The sequence below is a fragment of the Cetorhinus maximus genome, chromosome 3, assembly GCF_964194155.1.
Source record: "Cetorhinus maximus chromosome 3, sCetMax3.hap1.1, whole genome shotgun sequence".
In the NCBI taxonomy this organism is placed as follows: Eukaryota; Metazoa; Chordata; class Chondrichthyes; order Lamniformes; family Cetorhinidae; genus Cetorhinus; species Cetorhinus maximus.
The window spans coordinates 53,491,575-53,511,792 of record NC_135881.1 but is presented as its reverse complement, the minus strand read 5'-3'; the positions used below and the strand labels follow the sequence as shown (position 1 = coordinate 53,511,792).

Sequence of the window (20,218 nt, the reverse complement as noted above, 5' to 3'; positions counted from 1 at the left end):
AAGTGCTGCACAATATGGCAGAAAAAGTTGGCATTGCCATCGACGTGTCAAAAGCTGCTTTCCCCACCTGATACTGAACTTTGCTGATTTCTGGGACAATTCCGTCTCAGGTTTCACACTCTCCAGTGGAGGCAGCTGATAATTTAAATGGCCAGCTGCCTCCGTTAACTGCACATGCACGGGCCCCGGCCCAACTCCATTCCACCCCTCATGAAAACAGGAAGTGCCATGTTTGGGGTGGGACTTGCGATGTCTGGGCTTGTCTGACAGAGACGCTCTCCATTGTGGTGAAACTCCAGGCCAAAGACTATTATATACTCATTATGGTTCTGGCTCTCAGTGCTGAGAAATAGAACTCTTTTTACTTTTGACTTCAGTGCTAACCTTGAGCACTCTCATGTTAAATATAACCTCGGCCAAATTCAATGTACATCTCCTTCAACTCTGTGACAATAATGTCCTTTAGCCTCAGCCTCAGAAGAACACCCGCTTACCACAGCACTGTGAAACTTTGAATTTCCTGCATCAGCCATACTTCTAGACTTGGAGTGCAATTGCAATTTTAGTGTTAATTTATGTTGAATTGCAAGTAATTGAGCGCTGTTGTGCTGAATTATGGCAATATTGCAAGGTAGATCAACACACTACTAGGAAGTATATAGGAAATACTACTAGGAAATATAATATTTCTAGCCCAGCAGTAAGTAGCCACACTCCTTTATGTCGAGTCTAGGAAATCTGAGTGTGTGAAAAGCTTTCTAGGCTGGCTTAGGTAGTATAATATGAATTTTCCAGGCATTTGAAAGTTCAGTTGCTCTTGCATCTGCGCTCACTCCTAGTTTTACCTCCCCCTCTCCTCGACGTTGAGGCTCAGCGCCAGTGGGAAAACAGGCAGTGCAGCGATGTTCATGAGCGCAGTACAGTTTAGGCTTTATGTCACAATGCTGCAAAGACAATCAGATCACTATTTCCAATCAGTGATGACTGGCCACAGTTTCCGTTAAAATTATGAGCATTTTTTACTTGAAATATTGTTTTAAAATCTCCCGGATGGCTTTTAATAGGTGCTGGGAGATTGATGGCAAATCCAGTCGACTCTCAGCCATTCCAGGAGGGTAGGCAACCTAGTTGTGCAGTTGCCTTGCCACTTCCACATTGGCTTTCTCCAGCAAGCATATCAAGAGGTCAACAGTGATATGAACAACAGCAGAGATAAGGAGTCACCTCTCCTTATGTCGATTTGTTTGGTTTCCGTTCTGTCGCTGTCAATAACCATGCTGGTATTGGTGTATTGGCTCCCAACCAGGTGAATGAACCTCTTGGACAAGCCTATCCTCCCTACTCTGGTCAACATTTTGTTCCCAATAGTCTCAAATGTTTCAGCTAAGTCCCCTTTATAATGTTCAGTTGGGATGACGCTGATCTTGTTGCATTTGGGCTGGCGGCTATGGACACCTTCTGCCGGGGGGTGGGGGGTTTGCAGCTTCCCCGTCTCACTGAGGCTCTTCACTATGATCTTTGTGAAGAGCCACAGTAACATGAGTCTGCTTGTAAGCAACTACCAGTTGCCTATGTTTTCTAAGAATTTAGTGTCTTTCGTTTTCATAATTAGTATGGTTTGACTTTGCTTCAAAGTCTTTGATATGATGGCTGATTCTAGCCAAACAGTGAAGATTCATGTGAATACAGTTCATCCTCCCCTCTTGCACCCTGGATCATCTTGGCACTCATGACATCCGGCCCGACAACACTCTTTTGTTCTATGCCTTTGAATGCCATTTTAACCTCTTCCTTCTCGATAGCCTTCATCAGTGTGTTATAATCCTTGTGACCTGTATATGTTGTGAATTTGTTGATATTCATCTTGCTGTTGGATTTACTCAATTTCTCTGTAAAGCATTTTTCTAGCTCCTCTTTGCTGGGAGGGCAGTTTGTGGAGAAGATGGATGCATGCATGATTTGGTGTGCCAGCCCTTTCCTGTCTTCTTGGTATAGTGTCTGTGTTCTTTTTTATGCAACCTTCTTGGCTGCCCATCTCTTTTTGACACTGAAGTTGACTTTTGTTGTTTGACTGTTTTGACTTTTTTTTTGCCTTGAGGTTTGGCCTATCAAACACCTTCTCAGTAATATTTCCTATTAGATCCATACTCAGGGCCATGTGTCTAGCATTTCTTAATCATGGAATAAGTACTCCACTCAAGCCAACTGATCATCAAAATCTCTATTCAGGGATGCTTCCTGGTGGCAAGATTGCTTTTGTTCAGTGTTTGCTTTGAGTTTGGTTGGATTCAGCCTATTCCTCCTGATCCAAGGGTCCTGAATGTTTACCCACCACAGAGGGGTTTCCAAGGACCATACTTTCCGCTGCTTTCTTGCAGCGGGCGGGGGGGGCGGGGGGCATGGCATTTGTCTGAAATCTGCTCGGTGGTCTTCGATTTCATTTGGTTGCTGATTCTTTTGTTGATATGTTGGCATCCACGGAACTGCCTTTCTAGTTCCATGAGGAGACTCTTTTCTCCTCCGACCATATGTAGTCTTTTCCAACTGATTTCTCCTGGGACATGAGTGTAGCTATTCACTTTTCATTCCATAATGCTGCAAGTTCGTGCTTCTCATGCTAGCTGAGACCCTTATGAGCTGAGAATTTTTGTTCACATTTTTCACAGGAGATTATGCCTTCTAGTGCGGGTAGCCGTCTGCCATTGCATTTGGCTTAGCGGCACGTGATTATGTGGTATTTACCGGTTTCATCACATTTCGTGCATCTGGCTTTTAAAGATTCGATATGGTACTTTTTGGTCATGTGAAATCTGGGCAGACCAATGATTTGAAAGAGTGTTGCATCTATTTGCAGAGCTACCCACTAGTAGGGGATCAACTGTTATTGTCCACCAGGTGGATTCAGTCACATTTCAGCTTGACGATCACGCCTTCATAAGAGGTATTCTCCTCTGCTGTTCTTGGGCCCATACATATACTACTCATGTACTGCCTCAGTTTCTGTTCCCTTGTTGTCATACAGTCTTCTCTTGTAAAATACTTGGGTTTAGATGACTGATAAGAACGTAAGAAATAGGAGGAGTAGGCCATTCAACCCCTCAAGCCTGCCCCGCCATTCAATAAGACCATGGCTGATCTGCCCCAGGCCTCAACTCCTCTTTCATGCCAGCTCATAACCCTCAACTCCCTGATATTTCAAAAATCTATCTACTGCCTCTTAAAATACTCTCAGTGATCTAGCCTCTACAAATCTCTGAGGGTAGAGAATTCCAGACATTCACTACCCTCAGAGAAGAAATTCCTTTGCATCTCAGTTTTAAGTGAGTGTCCCCTTATTCTGTAACTATGTCCCCTAGTTTGAGATTCCCCCACTAGTGGAAACATCTTCTCAACACCTACTCTGTCAAATCCCCTCAGAATCTTGTACGTTTCAATAAGGTCACCCCTCATTCATCTAAACTCTAATGAATAAAGGTCCAACCTGTTTAGCTGCTCTTGATAAGTCAACCCCTTCATCCCAGGAATCAGCCTAGTGAATCTCTTTTGAACTGCTTCCAATGCCAGTATATTCTTTCTTAAATACGGGGACAAAAACTGTACACAGTACTCCAGGTGCAGCCTCACCAACACCCTGTATAGTTGTAACAAGACTTCTCTATTTTTAAACTCCAACCCCCTAGAAAAACAGACCAAAATTCTATTTGCCTTCTTAATTACTTGCTGCACCTGCATGCTAACTTTTTGTGTTTCATGCACAAGAACACCCAGGTCCCTCTGTGCTGCGCTTTTTTGGAGTCTCTCTCCATTTAAATAATAGTCTGCCTTTTGATTTTTCCTACCAAAGTGCATGACCTTACACCTTACTACATTAAACTCCATCTGCCAAGGTTTCGCCCACTCACTCAACCTATCTATATCCCCTTGCAGATTCCTTATGTCCTCATCACAACATGCCCTTCCATCTATTTTTGTAGCGTCAGCAAATTTAGATACATGACACTCTGCCTGCTCCTCCAAGCCATTAATATAAATAATAAATAATTGAGGCCCTAGGACTGATCCTTGGGGCACTCCACTAGTTACGTGCGCCTTTCCAACCTGAAAAAGACCCATTAATCCTGACTCTCTATTTTCTGTGTGTTAACCAATCCTCAATCCATGCTAATACATTACCCCCAACACTGTGAGCTCCTACCTTGTGCAATAACCTTTTATGTGGCATCTTATCAAATGCCTTCTGGAAATCCAAATACACAACATCTACCAGTTCCCCTTTATCAACTCTGCTTGTCATATCCTCAAAGAACTCTAGCAAATTTGTCAAACATGATTTCCCTTTCACAAAACCATGTTGACTCTGTTTGATTGTTTGAGCTTTTCTAACTGCTCTGCCATTTCTTCTTTAATAATGGGTTACGATGTTGGCATGTGGCAAGGGGGGTGCCCCCAACTGGCACAGATTAGCCAATTATGCGTCTCAATAGGCCGAGAGCAGACAGGTTGCCTAACACCTTACCTGCCCCTGTGGGGGAAAGTGGGGGTGGGCAGGAAGGCTGTGGGAAGGCCACCTGCTTTATTCTACGTGCCTCCCCGCCTTCAAATACACCGGCGGGAGCCATAAAATTCACCTCTTAATACACGCTTTTGTAAGTATAAGTTCCCTTTTGCCTTTACTGTGCAGTTGCTAACTTGTATTTATACAGTGCCTTTCACGATCTCAGATCACACAAAGCGTTTTACAGCTAATTAAATACTTCTTAAGTGTAGCTACTGTTTTATTGTAAGGAAACATGTTGGTAATCAATTTTGCAAATTCCCAACGAGACAAATTGCCAGATATTATGTTTTTGGTAGTGTTGGCTGAGAGATAAATGTTCACCAGAGCACCAAGAAAAGTCCTCCTCTTTGCAAAGTTTTATAGGATCTTTTACATCCACTTGAGGGAAAAATGGGGCCTCAATTTAAAGTCTCATCTAAAAGACTGCACCTCAACTTCAGTACTGCACTGAAGTCTCAGCTTAGGTTACGTGCTCTAGTCTCTGGAGTGGAGTTTGAACCTATGACCTGCTTTCTGACTCAGGCAAGAGTATACAAGGCTATGGGCCAAGTGCTGATAAATGGGATTAGGTAGGTAGTCCAGGTGCTTCTCACATGTCGGTGCAGACTCGATGGGCTGAAGGGCCTCTTCTGCACTGTGATTCTGTGATTCCTGCTACTGAGCCAAGGTTAACTTAAAAATTGCTGGCAGCGTCCAGAATCCAAAGTTAAAGAAATCTATAAACTCTGACAGGAATGGGCATGAAAGGCTGTTATGTGACTTCTATAGTTGTTTTATTTCAGGAGATTTCACAGAAGTCGTGCATCTAAGTTATCACATACATTTGGAAAAAAATTCTGTACGTATTCACATAGCTAAGAACAGATATAATTATGTCTATAACGTTTTAATGTGTTTACTTTTCATTATACAGAGAATCACGTAATGAGTTCAGTTACATCAAAAATAGGAAAGATAAAATGGCTTTATAATGTATTTTTCTACATTTCTATGAGTCATTATTAGCTCTAATAATAAAAAAATGATGCAAAACAACATTACCACACCTGAATAAGCAATTGTAATTTCATCCCTATTGCAAATTATACTGAACAAATTGCAGGAGTCAAATGTTAACAAATACAATATTAATCATAACAGTAACTCAGTGCCCCCTCGATTTGAAACCCAGAAAAAATTTCAGGAAATATAAATCTTATCAAGAAGTTTAGAGCAAAATTTTTCAAAATTCAATTAAAGGAACCAAGCAATCCAGAAGGGAAGGGGAAAGTAAATCTAGGGGAGTATTCTTATTCTGTGTACTCCCTCATTTTATATTGTCTATGCCGGAAATGAACACCACCAACATTATTTTTGATTTGCTCGGCTGCTTAGAGTCAGGGAGAATAAGGTTTTCCTCTGTACTAGGCCACTGCTTCACGTCAGCCGAGAACATCAGGAACTGAAAAAACATATCTTGAAATTTGTGCAAGCTTAAGAGTCAGGGCACCACAGGAATCCATACCACTGGCTGGAAAAAGCAGATAACCAAACAATAGCATGTTTCTCTTGAAGCTTATGGTTCCTTAATAACTCTCAAGCTGGTCCAAAGTAATGTTCCCTGCTATTTGTAATGGAACTATTCCAAGAGGCTATGCATAGTGATGTCATGGGGCAGAATATGAGATAGGGGCCCTCACTCGAGCTCACCTGACTCCAAACAGCTGAGAAGTCTTCAAAAAAAACACAATGGAAAAATTTTTTTTTTTTTCATAAAATGGGAAAGTAAAAGTGCTGCCTCTCTTTAAAGTGAGAGTGGTATGTGTTATATGTAGAATAATGGATTTTTCAGAAAGATTAAAAGACAATAATCTCATTGTTATTCTGCAATTAAATGACATCTAAAGTTTGAGATGAGATTATTGCTTTGGAATCACAATAGTATAGCTATTATGAATTAAATTACATATTGTTAAGATATACAAGTTACTTCATTCCATTTGGGGCAGTTTGTCTGCAGCTCTAATCATGGGCAGGGTATTATTGAACAAGAAAGCATCAATAGTAATAAAAGTATTTCTTTCCCAAAGAAAAAGATAAAGCTTCAGACTCAAAAGATACAGTTACTCCCCCAGCTATGCTGATAACAGGTCACTTCAGATCCTGTTGCATTTAAATTTTTCTATCGGCATCATAAATTTAGAAAAATCATGTGAGGTGGCCTTTTGCATGGGGAGTGGCCATGGGGGGAATGTAAATAAGTGGAAGGGGATCTTGATTGACATATCTTGGAGGTGACGCAAAAGATCGAAGAAATCTATGTGTAGTGATGCTTTGGCATACAACTGGCATAGATCACTTACCTGGGAACTTCCTTGGAGGAGAAAAAAACAAGCAACTCCACACTAGTTCCAGGAAATTCTGGGTCACTGAATAGCTCATAATCTATATTTCTGATGTGTGATAATAATGTGTAATGAAAGTTTAATGAATGTGATATCATGCTGCACCTACCTCAATCAGCTCAGAAAAAATTGAGATTATCTTTCTCAATAAAATGAGGAGTAAAACTACTCCCTCTAAAAAGGAAGTAATATGATTATACACAGTTTAATGGGCTCTTGGGAGAGGAAACAGTAACATCATTAAGTGATACTTTGAACTCTTGGAAGTTATAATTGATATAAGAATTTTGTTCAAAAAAAGAAATTCCAAGCTTTTTAATTCTACTAGGATGTTGGCATAACTCCCTCCCTAACAGCACTGTGGGTGTACATGGACTGCAGCTGTTCAAGGCGGCAGCTCACCGCCACGTTCTCAAGGTCAACTAGGCATGGTCAATAAATGCTGGCCTGGCCAGTGATGCCCACATCCCATAAATTAATTTTTTAAAAATAACCTGCTAAATGCTGATTATCTCTGTGATATAATTGCTATTTTTGGTGTTCAAAATCACTTGACATATTTATTTGTTGTTAAATACAAAAATGTGCTGTCTGGGACCTATTCTGTAATCTAATGTTACAGTTTTTCAGGGGTGAAATAGCCTGTTTCATAGTGCATCTATTCCATGAACAAGAAGCAGTATAATAAAGGCGCTGTGTGTCATTTAGTTCAAAAACTACGCAATGCATTCTAAGCTTTGAGTGCTTTTCCTGTCACACCATACATATTTTGTTAGCCTTCTTAAGCTTTCTAAACAATTGGCCGATTCCTTTCAAGCAATCCCAACATGCCAAGACTAATGCTCTGACGTACGTTTTTAAAAAACTAACACTGCTTGGAGGTGTTGGGCAGGGTTATAATACTGAATATTTTCCCACCAATTAATTGGTGGAAAATTTACTTTTCTTCAAATAACTAGGCTAATGGTCAATACAATGCAAGAGAAAATCCACTGGCATGGACTTAATGGGCTGAATGTCGACCTCCTGTGACAGAATGGCTTGATGACTCATTAGTCAGTAAAGACACTGTGGTCTACTCACCATATTGATCGCATGAGGAAGAGAATGCTGCGGCCTCATAGAGGAAACGCTGGACTGATGCATATAGCCGTATCCAGGAGAATGAGGGGAATGCATCTGCTGGTAAGCTCCAGGAAGTACAGCAGCTAATTGATAACGAAAAACAAATGTCAAGATCTTAAATAAAATATTACAGTTTTATCACATTTTAATTTAATTTTGTATTTACATCTATACGTGCAAAATGTAAAATCTTTTCTTGTGAATAACCTCCAAATTCCCTGCTCCAAACCCCAGTTAGCTCTTCGGATAAAATCAAACTTTGAGCTACCAATTTTTGTGAGCAATTTTGATCTACATAAAAGGCCCCGAAATTCTGACGACTCTGGGAGCAGCTCAGATGAACTCAGCTGAACGCCCAGATTTTCATCCTGCTTATCCTGGCCTCATTAAGGCAAGTTTTTTTTTAAGTTACCTTCAAGGGTTTGCTGGCTTCCTAACACTCCTCTATACTTATTGGAATCTCAATTTGCATTTATTAATGAAGCTTTCTGGCAGGAACCTCACCTGTCACCAAAACCAGTGAGTGATAAAATCAGCCACAGCACAGCAGGAAATGGCACTTTAAATCCAAGTAAGGATTATTAAACTTCAGGGTGACCAACTCTCAGGGAAAAAAATAAGGGACACTGACAAACATATGAATTAGGAGCAGGAGTAGGCCACTCGGTCCCTTGAGCCTGCTCCGCCATTCAATTAAGTCATGGCTGATCTGATTGTAACCTCAACTCCACATTACCATCTACCCTCAAAAACCTTTCATCTTCTTGGTTATCAAGAAGCTATCCGCCTCGGCCTTAAAAATATTCAAAGACTCTGCTTCTACCACATTTTGAGTAAGAGAGTTCCAAAGGCTCACGACTCTCAGAGAAAAAAATTCTCCTCTGTTTTCAATGGACAACCGTTCATTTTTAAACAGTGACCCCTAATTCTAGATTCTCCTACAAGATGAAACATTCTTTCCACATCCACCCTGTTAAGGCCTTTCAGGATCTTATGGGCAGAATTTTGCCCTTGGTGGGCGGGCGGGCCCCACCGGCTTGGCGGCGGGCGGGCAGCGGAAATCCGCCGCCGAAACGGGGCCAGCCACCATTTTGAGTGGGCGGGCCTTAATAGGCCTGCCCAACAGGAAGTGTGCCGGGGTGGGGGGAGAAGAGAGGGATTCCCCATCTGTCAAAGAGCGCACTGCTCCCTGAGACCAATGCTTTCTCAAGGAGATTACTGACAGGTAAAAAAAACTCCAAAAATAGAAAAATATTAACATTATTAACATGTCCCCCTCATGTGACAATGTCACACGAGATGGGACATGTTAATAAGAAACACACAAATTTTATGAAACTTTTTTAAAATGGACATGAAACCTCATCCCGCCAGTGGACGAGGTTTCATGAATAATCAGGAGCCCGCTGGGGCTCCTGGCCTGCCCGCCAGCCTTAAGCTTGGACGGGCAGGGTCTTTAACAATCTTAATTAGCCTGTCAATGACCTTAATTGGCCATTGACAGGTCGGCAGGCGGACAGTTGATTTCGCTGTCCGCCCGCCTTCCTGAAAATTTAGAGGGACCGGGATGACATCGGGGGAGCCTCCCGACGTCATCCCGCGTCATTTTCCTGTGGGCGAGCGGGCCCCGCCCCAAATCGCCGACGGGAAAATCCTGGCCTATATGTTTCAATCAAGTCACCTCTCACTCTTCTAAACTCCAGCAGATACAAGCCTAGTCTGTCCAATCTTTCCTCATAAGGCAATCCTCCTATTCCCGGGTATTAGTCTAGTAAACCTTCTCTGAAATGCTTCCAATGCATTTATATCCTTCCTTAAATAAGACCACCAATACTGTACACAATACTCCAGATGTGGCCTTACCAACGCCCTGTACAACTGAAGCATAACATCCCTACTTTCATATTCAATTCCCCTTGCAATAAATGGTACATTCTATTAGCTTTCCTAATTACTTGCTGTACCGGTATTTTAACCTTTTGTGATTCATGCACTAGGTCGCAAAGATCCCTCTGCATCTTCTCACCATTTAGATAATATGCTTTTTCTTCATGCCAAAAATGGACCACCTTGCATTTTTCCACTTCTGCCAGATCTTTGCCCATTCACTTAAGCTATCCATATCCCTTTGTAACCTCCTTGCACCCTCTTCACAACTTACTTTCCTACTTATCAATGTGTCATCAGCAAATTTGGCCACCAGACCTTTGGTCCTTTCATCCAAGTAATTTATATAAATTGTAAAAAGTTGAAGCCCCAGCACCAAATCCTGTAGCATGCCACTTGTTACATCTTGCCAACCAGAAAATGACCCATTTACGCCTACACTTTGATGTTAGCAGGGTTCCAGAACTCCAGATGAAGGTGATGCTCCACTTAGTTTTTCACACATCTTTCACAAGCAAGGCCCTTCTTTGCATATTTAAATTGATCGAACATTTATTTCATGAAGCTGCCAGGTATGCCTAAAATCAGTAACTAAAACAGTGGCCACCATGCTGCTGATGCAAATTAGGTGCAGGAATCTGTGAAAAAGCTTTATGCCCAAAATATGGGCAAAATGCAACCATTTCTACCTCAAATAACTTTTGCTGAATGAGCCAGGATGTGAGATTAGGCCTAGTCAGGATGTCAGATTAGGCCCCGGTTTATTGTTTCTTGATCAAATCTAAGGTTTGCATTCAATCTGGAAATTAATTCTATGTGTTACTCACTCTTTGCGTGGATAAGAATTTCCTGCTAACTGTTAACGCTCAAGGAGCCTGTGCACCTTTACCAGGTACCTTACTGAACCTCTGCTGGCTAAAGTTGACTCTGTACTTCAAAATTCCACCAGACAACCTCCAGCAGCTCATCTAACAGTTCCTGAATTCAATCCCTCTAAACAACTGTCTCCAAAGGTAGATACTGGTTTGTGGGCTTTCTGCACACTGCCTACAAGTTGACACCACTGCTTCCATATTATTTATAATTCATTCTCAAGACATGGGTGCCTGTGACAAGGCCAGCATTTATTGTCCATCCCTAATTGCCAGAGGTGGGGGTGGCGAGCCACCTTCCGGAACTGCTGCAGCCCATGTGGTGAAGCTGTTAGGTCGGGGGTTCTAGGATTTTGACCCAGCAACAATGAAGGAACTGCAATACATCTCCAAGTCAAGATGATGTGTGACTTGGAGGGGACCTTGCAGGTGCAAGGTCCCATTTACTTGCTGCCCTTGTTCTGCTAGATGGTAGAGGTCACTGGTTTGGAAGGTGCCGCAGAACACATTGCTGCCACCGTGCACTATGTAGGGAACGAATGATTATGGGAGTGCATGGGTGCCAATCAAACAGGCTTAGTCAGGGATGGCACTGAGCTTGAGTGTTATTGTAGTTGCATTCATCCAGACAACTGGAGACCATCCCATCACATTCTTGGCTTGCGCATCCTTAATTGGCCTCGGGAAGATATGGTGAAAGACTTTCCTGAACCATTGCGGTCCATGTGGTGTAGATTCACTCTTAGTTCTGTTAGGAAGAAAGTTAAAGCGATATAGTTCCAAGTTAGGATGGTGTGTGACTTGGGAGGCGAACTTGCAGGTGATGGGGTTCCCTTGCACCTGCTGCCCATGTCCTTCTAGGTGGTAGAGGTCCACCAAGAAGCTGCTGTTGAAGAAGCATTGGTGAGTTGCTGCAGTGCATGTTGTGGATGGTGCACACTGCTGCCACTGCACATTGGGGGTAGAGGGAGTGGTCTTTTAAGGTGGTGGATGGGGTGCCAATCAAGTGGGCTGCTTTGAACTAGATGGTGTTAAGCTTCTTTAGTGTGTTAGAGCTGCGCTCATCCAGGCAAGTGGAGAGTATTCCATCACTTGACTTGTGCCTTGTAGATGGTGGACAGGCTTTGGGGAGTCAGGTAGTGAGTTACTAGCCACAGGATTCCTAGCCTCTGGCCTGTTCTTGTAGCCACAGTATTTATATGGCTGGTTCAGTTCAGTTTCTGGTCAATGGCAACTCCCAGAATGCTGATAGTGGGGGATTCAGTGATCATAATGCAATTGAATGTCAAGGGAGACGGTCAGATTCTCTCTTGTTGGAGATAGTAATTTCCTAGCACTTGTGTGGCGCAAACATTACTTACCATTTACCAGCCTAAGCCTGGATGCTGTTCAGGTCTTGCTGCATATGGACAAGCACTGCTTCAGTATGTGAGTCGTCGCAAATTGTGCTGAACATTGTGTAATCATCAGTGAACATCTCCATTTCTGACCTTATGCTGGAAGTAAGGTCATTGAAGAAGCAGCTGAAGATGGATGGGCCTAAGACACTACCCCAAGGAACCCCTGCAGTAACCTCCTGGAACTGAGATGATTGAGCTCCAACAACCACAACCATCTTAATTTATGCTACGTATGGCTCCAACCATCGGAGAGCTCTCCCCCTGATCCCCATTGAGTCCAGTTTTGCTAGGGCTCCTTGATCTCACACTCATTCACCATTCTGGCTTGGAAATATATCACCGCTCCTTCACTGTTGCTGGGTCAAAATCCTGGAACTCCCTCCCTAACAGCACTGTGTGTGTACCTACACCACATGGACTGCAGCAGTTCAAGAAGACAGCTCACCACCGCCTTCCCAAGGGCAACTAGGGATGGGCAATAAATGCTGGCCCAGCCAGTGAAGCCCACATCCCATGAATGTATTTTAAAAAGAGTCAAATGCTGCCTTGATGTCAAGGGCAGTCACTTTCACCTCACTTCTGGAGTACAATTCTTTTGTCCAGGTTTGAACCAAGGCTGTAACAGGTCAGGGGCTGAGTGGCCTGGCAGAACCCAACTGAGCATTAGTGAGCAGGATATTGCTGTATAAGTGCCACACAACATAATGGAGAGCGTGTTATGGACAGATGTATCTACGACAGGTAGATTAGTGAGGAAAGTAGGTTTCTTGTTGGTTCCCTCACCACCTGCCGCAGGCCCAGTCTAGCAGCTATGTCCTTCAGAACTCAATCACTTTTGTCAATCAATTTTGTGATTCATGCACTAGGACACCCAGATCCATCTGAACCTCAGAGCTCTACAATCTCTCACCATTTAGATATGTTTCTCTTTTATTCTTCCTGCCAAAATGGAGTTTCACATTTTCTCACATTAAACAAAGATCTGCCAGATCTTTGCCCACTCACTTAACCTATCTATATCCGTTTGTAGTCTTATGTCCTCTTCGCAACTTGGTTTCCTACCTATCTTTAAGTCCTTCAGTGCTGCCTTTGTATCTTGGGCAACCAGAATGGGACAGAGCATTCAAAGGGTGATCAGTTCAGAGCACTCTACAGTTTGATCAGGAATTCAGCTGACTTTTTAAAAAAATCTATGTATTTCAACATTCATAAGAACATAAGAAACAGAAGGAATAGGCCATTAAGCCTGCTTCGCCATTTAACACAATCATTCCATTGATGATACTGATTGCACTTTAATACATAATCAGAGTTGGATCCACCAAAACTCATAGATCTCTCAATTTCTTAGCCTTTTCAACACCATCCAATGATTAAATGCATTAAATTACTTAGAGGACGTAATCACTCAGGGTACAGGTTCAGTGTCTCAAATCCAACAACCTGAAATCCGGCTGCCGGGCATCAATTTTAATTGTTAGAAAATAAATAAAATAACTTGCCAGCACAATTCTGCTAAGTACTGCATTGGACCAGTGGCGCACTGGACCAGTTACCGACTTTGAGCACTGCTCTTTTCCTGCATTCCAAGTGGTCCAAGTGACACTTCTTTAAAAATTCATTCACAGGATGTGAACGTCGCTGGCTGAGCCAGCATTTATTGCCCATCCCCAATTGCCCTTGAGAAGCTGGTGGTGAGCTGCTTTCTTGAACTGCTGCAGTCTATCTGGTGTAGGTACCCAGAGTGCTGTTAGGGAGGGAGTTCCAGGATTTTGACCCAGCAACAGTGAAGGAACGGCGATATATTTCCAAGTCAGGATGGTGAATGACTTGGAGGGGAACTTCCAGGTGGTGGTGTTCCCAAGTATCTGCTGCCCTTGATCTTTATGATGGTAGCAGTCGTGGATCTGGAAGGTGCTGTCTAAGGTGGCTTGGTGAGTTCTTGCAGTGCGTCTTGTAGAGACTGCACACTGCTGCCACTGTATGCCAGTGGCAGAGGGAGTGAATCTTTGTGGGTGGGCTGCACTGGTGCCAAAAGTGGGCTGCTTTGTGCTGAATAACGTCAAGGTTCTTGAGTTTTGTTGGAGCTGCGCTCATCCAGGCAAGTGGAGAGTATTCCATCACGTTCCTGACTTGTACCTTGCAGCTGGAGGACAGGCTCTGAGAAGTCAGGCAGTGAGTTACTCACCACAAGATTCCTAGACTCTGGCTTGCTCTTGTAGCCACTCTATTTATGTGGCTAGTCCAGTTCAGTTTCTGGTCAATGGTAGCCCCCAGGATGTTGAAAGTGCAGGATTGAGTGATGGTAATGCCATTGAACATCAAGGGGTGATGGTTAGATTCTCTGTTGTTGGGGATGGTCATTGCCTGACACTTGTGTGGCATGAAAATTACTTGCCACTTGTCAGCCCAAGCCTGGATATTATCCAGGTCTTGCTGCATTTGGACATGGACTGCTTCAGTATCCGAGGAGTCACGAATAGTGCAGAACATTGCACAATCATCAGCGAACATCCCCACTTCTGTCCTTAAGATGGAGGGGAAGTCATTGATGAAGCAGCTGAAGATGGTTGGGCTGAGGACACTACCCTGAGGAACTCCTGCAGTGATGTCCTGGAACTGAGATGGTTGACCTCCAACAACCACAACCACCATTCTTAGTGCTAGATATGACTCTAACCAGCGAAGGGATTTCCCTGATTCCCATTGACTCCAGTTTGGCTAGGGCTCCTTGATGTCACACTTGGTCAAATGCTACCTTGATGTCACACTTGGTCAAATGCTACCTTGATGTCAAAGGCAGTATCTCTCTTCTCACTTCTGGTGTTCAGCTCTTCTGTCCATGTTTGAACCAAGGCTGTAATGAAGTCAGGAGCCGAGTGGCCCTGGCTGAACCCAAACTGAGTGTCAGTGAGCAGGTTATTGCTAAGCAAAAGCTGCTTGATAAGCACTGTTGATGACCCCTTCCATCACTTTACTGATGATGGAGAGTAAGCTGATGGGGTGGTAATCGGCCGGGTTGGATTTGTCTTGCTTTTTGTGTACAGGACATAGCTGGGCAATTTTCCACTCTGCCAGGTAGATGCCAGTGTTGTAGCTACACTGGAACAGCCTGGCTAGGAGTGTGACAAGTTCTGGAGCGCAAGCTTCAGTATTATTGCCAGGATATTGTCAGGACCCATAGTCTTTGCAGTATCCAGTAATTTCAGCTGTTTCTTGATATCACATGAAGTGAATCGAATTTGCTGAAGACTGACCTCCAACACCTGGTACAAGTGAGCAGTGTGTATGTGGTGTGTATGCGCAAGCAGGGTTCTACAAATGGCATTGGGGAACAGTCTGTTTATTTAAATTTCTGGGCACAATGAAACTACCTCAGTAGCTGAACAAAGGGGCTGAATTTTCAGGGCCCCCCAAAGGTGGGGGGAGCCTCGAAAATACCGGTGCCGGGCATGGTGTCAATTTCAAGGTGCTGATCCTGCCGCTGGCAATAATCAGCTGGGAGGGGAAGGCGGTGGGGGGGGTTGGAATGCTCCTCCCAATTCAGGCAATTAACACTGTTTAAAAGCTTGTTAAGAACTTGTCGGGCGTGGGGGGGGCAAGTTTGAATATTTAAAGGGGTGGGCACGTTACCTGCGCCTTCAGAAACAGAGCAGCTGATGACAGGTGAGGAAAGAATTGGGAGCCACTCATGGCTGTCTCAGGGCATCAACCAGGGTCAGCAGGTGAAAGGTGGACTGGAGATCTGGTTAGGGGGTGCGTTTGGCACTATACAGGCAGCAAGGAGAGTGGTCATTCAGCACCGAGGCTTTGAATGGGGTTGACATTGTGAGGGCAGAAGAGTAGGAGACAAGACTGCCAAGGACACTTGGGCAGCCACCAGCCCAGCAGGAAGGCTTCAGCTGGCACTGGGGGCACGACTGTCAGATTTTGGGCTCAGTGGCACTGAGGGGCAGCATCCTTTACAGGGAACACATGAGCGCATGCGAGGGAAAGAGGAACAACAAGGCAACAAAGGCCAAACCCTCAGCACAGGACCTATCGCCGAAGATGGAGCTACCTGGAGATGGCCAAGAACAGTGCTGCAGGAGAATGTGACACTGTAGGCAGATGGTCACAGAGATTTAGGCCCTTATCACCAAAGACCTCACAGCGTTGGTCACCATGTCCTACCAATGGCTGTCAAAGTCACTGTGTCATTGAATCTCTTCAATTCTGGCTCCTTCCAAACAGAAGCTGTGGACCTTAACGGCACCTCAAAAGTGGCTGCACACCGCTGCATCTTGCTGGTCACTGGTGTCCTCTTCACATTCATTTAATGATAGGCATGGCCTCGCAGGGAGGTCATGGGTTTTGCTGCCATCACTGGTTTCCTAAAATGGACAAGACAAAATGGGCAACCACATGGCCATCAAGGCACCAAGAGCGGCCAGTACAATCCATTAATAGGAAGGGCTTCCACTCCCTCAATGTCCAACTGGTCTGTAACCATAACAAGAGCTTCCACTATGTGTGCTCACTTTCCTGGCTGATGCCATGACTTCTTCAACCTCTGCCAGTCCATGCCACCTAAGATCTGCACCTCAATCTCCAAACTCTGTGGGTGGATCCTAGGGGACAGGGGATATCCCTTGAAGAGATAGCTACTGAACCTTATATGGGAGCCACAGACAGAGGGCATACAACCAGTGCCACCTGCTCAATTGGACAACCATTGAGCGGGACAACGGGCTTCTGAAGATGCGATTCCATTGCCTGGACCAGTTGAGTGGTGCGTTCCAACACTCGCCAGCAATGGTCTCTGTCACTATGGTGGTTTATAGCACTCTTTATTCATGACTCTCCAAAGGGATATGCACCTGGTGCACAATAAGGCCCTGGAAGGATACTGCTCATTGTGGGGGGGAGCAGGAGGTGAGAGAAGAGGAGAAAGAGGAGATGGAGGGAGATGACACTGAACAAAGAGGAGCTCCATGATGAGGTGGCCTTCTACTGTCAGCATCCCCTGCTTTCCTCCCCATGACCTCTAGTGTTAGATCCAAGTCAGCATCAATGACGCGGGGGACTGCCATGCTCAGGTGCCAGGCCTCCAGCTCCCCTGGGACATCACACTTCCTTCTGGCGCAATGAAAAACTTTGTAAAATCCACAGATCTCTCCCTCAGGACAACCAACAGCCTTGGTGACAGCTGTTGTAGAAGTCTAAACAAGTCCCTCATTTCATCTGACCCTCTGTTTCTGCCCCCACTGGCTCCAAGTGGACAGGAAATCCATTCCGCATGCAAAAATCTGAACTTTAATCAGTTTCCCACCAGCAGGAACCGGAAATAAACCCCACTCCTGTTTCCCACATCCGTGGTGAAAATTCAGTCTAAGGTAGCTGTTTTAATGAACACAAGCTGACTCCTATGCATATCAAAGAGAGACAGAGACACAGAGAGAGAGACAGAGAGCACGAGAGAGAGAGACAGAGAGAGAGAGAGACACACACACACAGGGAGCACGAGAGAGAGAGACAGAGAGAAGACTTAAACAAAGAAAAGAAAGCAGCTACAGAAATATGATGAATATCCTGCTACAGAACATAAAAATTAATTGGCTTGCCATGATACTTGTGTAGAAGCAGTTCCACCATATGAACTTGCCACACTTACGATTTCTGGGCTGGCCACACAATTTCAATAACACTTTCTTCACTTCTCTTTTGCTTTGCCAATTAAACTTGACAATAAAAAGAGGAAAATCAAGGATTAGAACAATTCTAGATGGTGACATTTCACTATTTTTTTAATTCAAAAGTCCCACTTTGCCTTTACAAATGTGCATACCAAATGGGCGGGAAATTGTAATTATGCCTTTTTCTCACTATCTTTTCCATTTCACATTTTTCTTCGTCTCATCTTAGCAACATTCATTTTCCTACATCAAGTTTTGAAGTATTCTTTCTTAATGACAACTTGACCATTGAGTTTTAGATCAAACCAACATTAGTTATTGTTCACAAGCTCCAATCCTTTAACACCTATGATCCTTTAATAAATAGTAATAATTTGTGATAAATATACTAGGTAGCATGCAAAAATAGATTAACAGCACAAACATCCGCAAGTGCCTAATTAATCATCTAATTCTTATTTAAACTGTATGACTTGGGCTATTCTTGATTCCAAAACATTAACAATGCTAAGAAATGGTAATTCTGAATAGAGAAATAACAATGCCTAACACATAAGTGGAGGTTGTACAATTACAACAGAATGGCGTACAGTTACACTACCATAGTCAGGATGAGAAAACCATAGCTTGCTATTCTGGCTAAACCTAACACCAGATGTTTCAGTTTAATTGTGCACTAAGCCATCACTCATGTACTTTAGGCTCTTCGCAAATAGCACAGCATGGTAGTTCCTGGTCCTAAACAAATTCCCAGATGACAGATGCTGCATGGATCATATTACTAGCAGAGACACAACAAAACCATATTCCTAGCTTTATCTTTCTCCCAGGATGATGCTAAATCTCATGAGGTTTATATGTAAAGTAGGAAAGAAAGACTTGCATTTATAAAGTGCTTTTCACGACCAGCAGACGACGCAAAGCACTTTATAGCCAATTAAGTACTTTTTGAAGTGTAGTCACTGTTGTAATGTAGGAAACACAATGAGACAATGACCAGATAATCTGTTTTGTTTTTGTGATGTTGGTTGAGGGGTAAATATTGCTCAGAAGACCGGAGGTAATTCCCCTGCTCTTCTTCGAAATAGTATCGGGGGATCCCATGCATCCATCTTAGTAGGAAAGTGAGGCTTCAGTTTACCATGTCACCAAGAGATATTTCCTCCAACAATGCCTCTGCACAAAACTGGAATTTCAGCCTTGAGTTTTGTGCTCAGATCCTGGAGTGGAACTTGAACCTAAAACCTTGCAATTCAGAGTCAAGTGTGCTGCTAACAAAACCACAACTGACACTAAGTAAGAATCTTACAAAGCAAAACAGATGTACTTTCTAATGTTTATCCTGCATTTGTTTCCAACTGACAAGCAGATAACTCATGAGCAATTCAAGTAAACAAAATCAATATTGAACATTGACATTGCAATTGAAAAGATTGTGGCTCAAGTTATATTAGTTAAAAATGTGTGTAACTAGTGCAGCAAGTGGCAGATGTCCAATTCATTTCTTTAAATTATAACCAAAAGGCAACTTTGAGCAATATTAACCAAACCTGCCCAGTGAACAAGCGATAGAGATGAATTGGTCATTCGTTTTACATCATCTTATTTAATTTTCATTGAAGTTAATAGAAAGTAAAATCAAGCAGTATGCAAAGCAAGCAGCTAATTTAATCTTGTCAGTTTCCTGCTGAGTGGAATAGGCTTGAAATATACTAACACAACCCTGTTTTATAACAGGATACATCGTTGTGCTTTGCATGCAATACTGTGCAGTATTAGTGCTGAAAATATTTATGTACCTCCTTCTTCAGATAACTCCATTGTAGGTTCACTGTAGTTGGAAATGCTGGGGTTAAGCTCAGTCATCTCTGACCTTTCATCTCCAACACTTATACTACCCACACCTGTGGACTGAGACTGTTTACTATAACGTTTTGCCTTTTCTACAGCAAGAGAAGGAAAGCATACAAAGGAAAAATGACGCACAGCAAAATAACAGAAAAAAAATTAAGAACAAAAATGTATTCAAAACTTCACCAATTTCATTATATAGACTGAGTTTCTCCAAGTGCTATTCAAGCATGACTGTGCCCAAAGTCACAAGGAATCGTGCAAGTGTGTGAATTTAATATTCAACATGATGACTAATCCAGACTGAAGGGCAGTTACCAGATTGGATTCAAAAGGGAATTGTGCGAAGATTATTTCGGTGAACTGTTGTACTCATTCAGACTGTTGGTGTTTTCCCATTTTAAGCATCCAGTGTCAGAATCAAGCATCCCCACATCAAAACTGCAGAATAAAGAAGCAGTATCCG

At 43.2% G+C, this 20,218-nt stretch overlaps 1 protein-coding gene across 7 annotated transcripts in view; it reads right to left on the bottom strand.

Moving 5' to 3' along the window:
- nebl (nebulette) overlaps nt 1-20,218 on the bottom strand; it is a 397,411-nt gene that overhangs the window by 13,341 nt on the left and 363,852 nt on the right. For 5 of the 7 annotated variants that reach the window (XM_078538381.1, XM_078538382.1, XM_078538380.1 and 2 more), the window contains one exon: nt 8,026-8,150. In XM_078538381.1, the coding sequence (XP_078394507.1) occupies nt 8,026-8,150 (125 nt within the window). Of the gene's footprint in view, nt 1-8,025; nt 8,151-19,700; nt 19,845-20,218 lie in introns of all 7 variants that reach the window. The other 2 variants (XM_078538376.1, XM_078538377.1) reach the window with 1 other exon arrangement.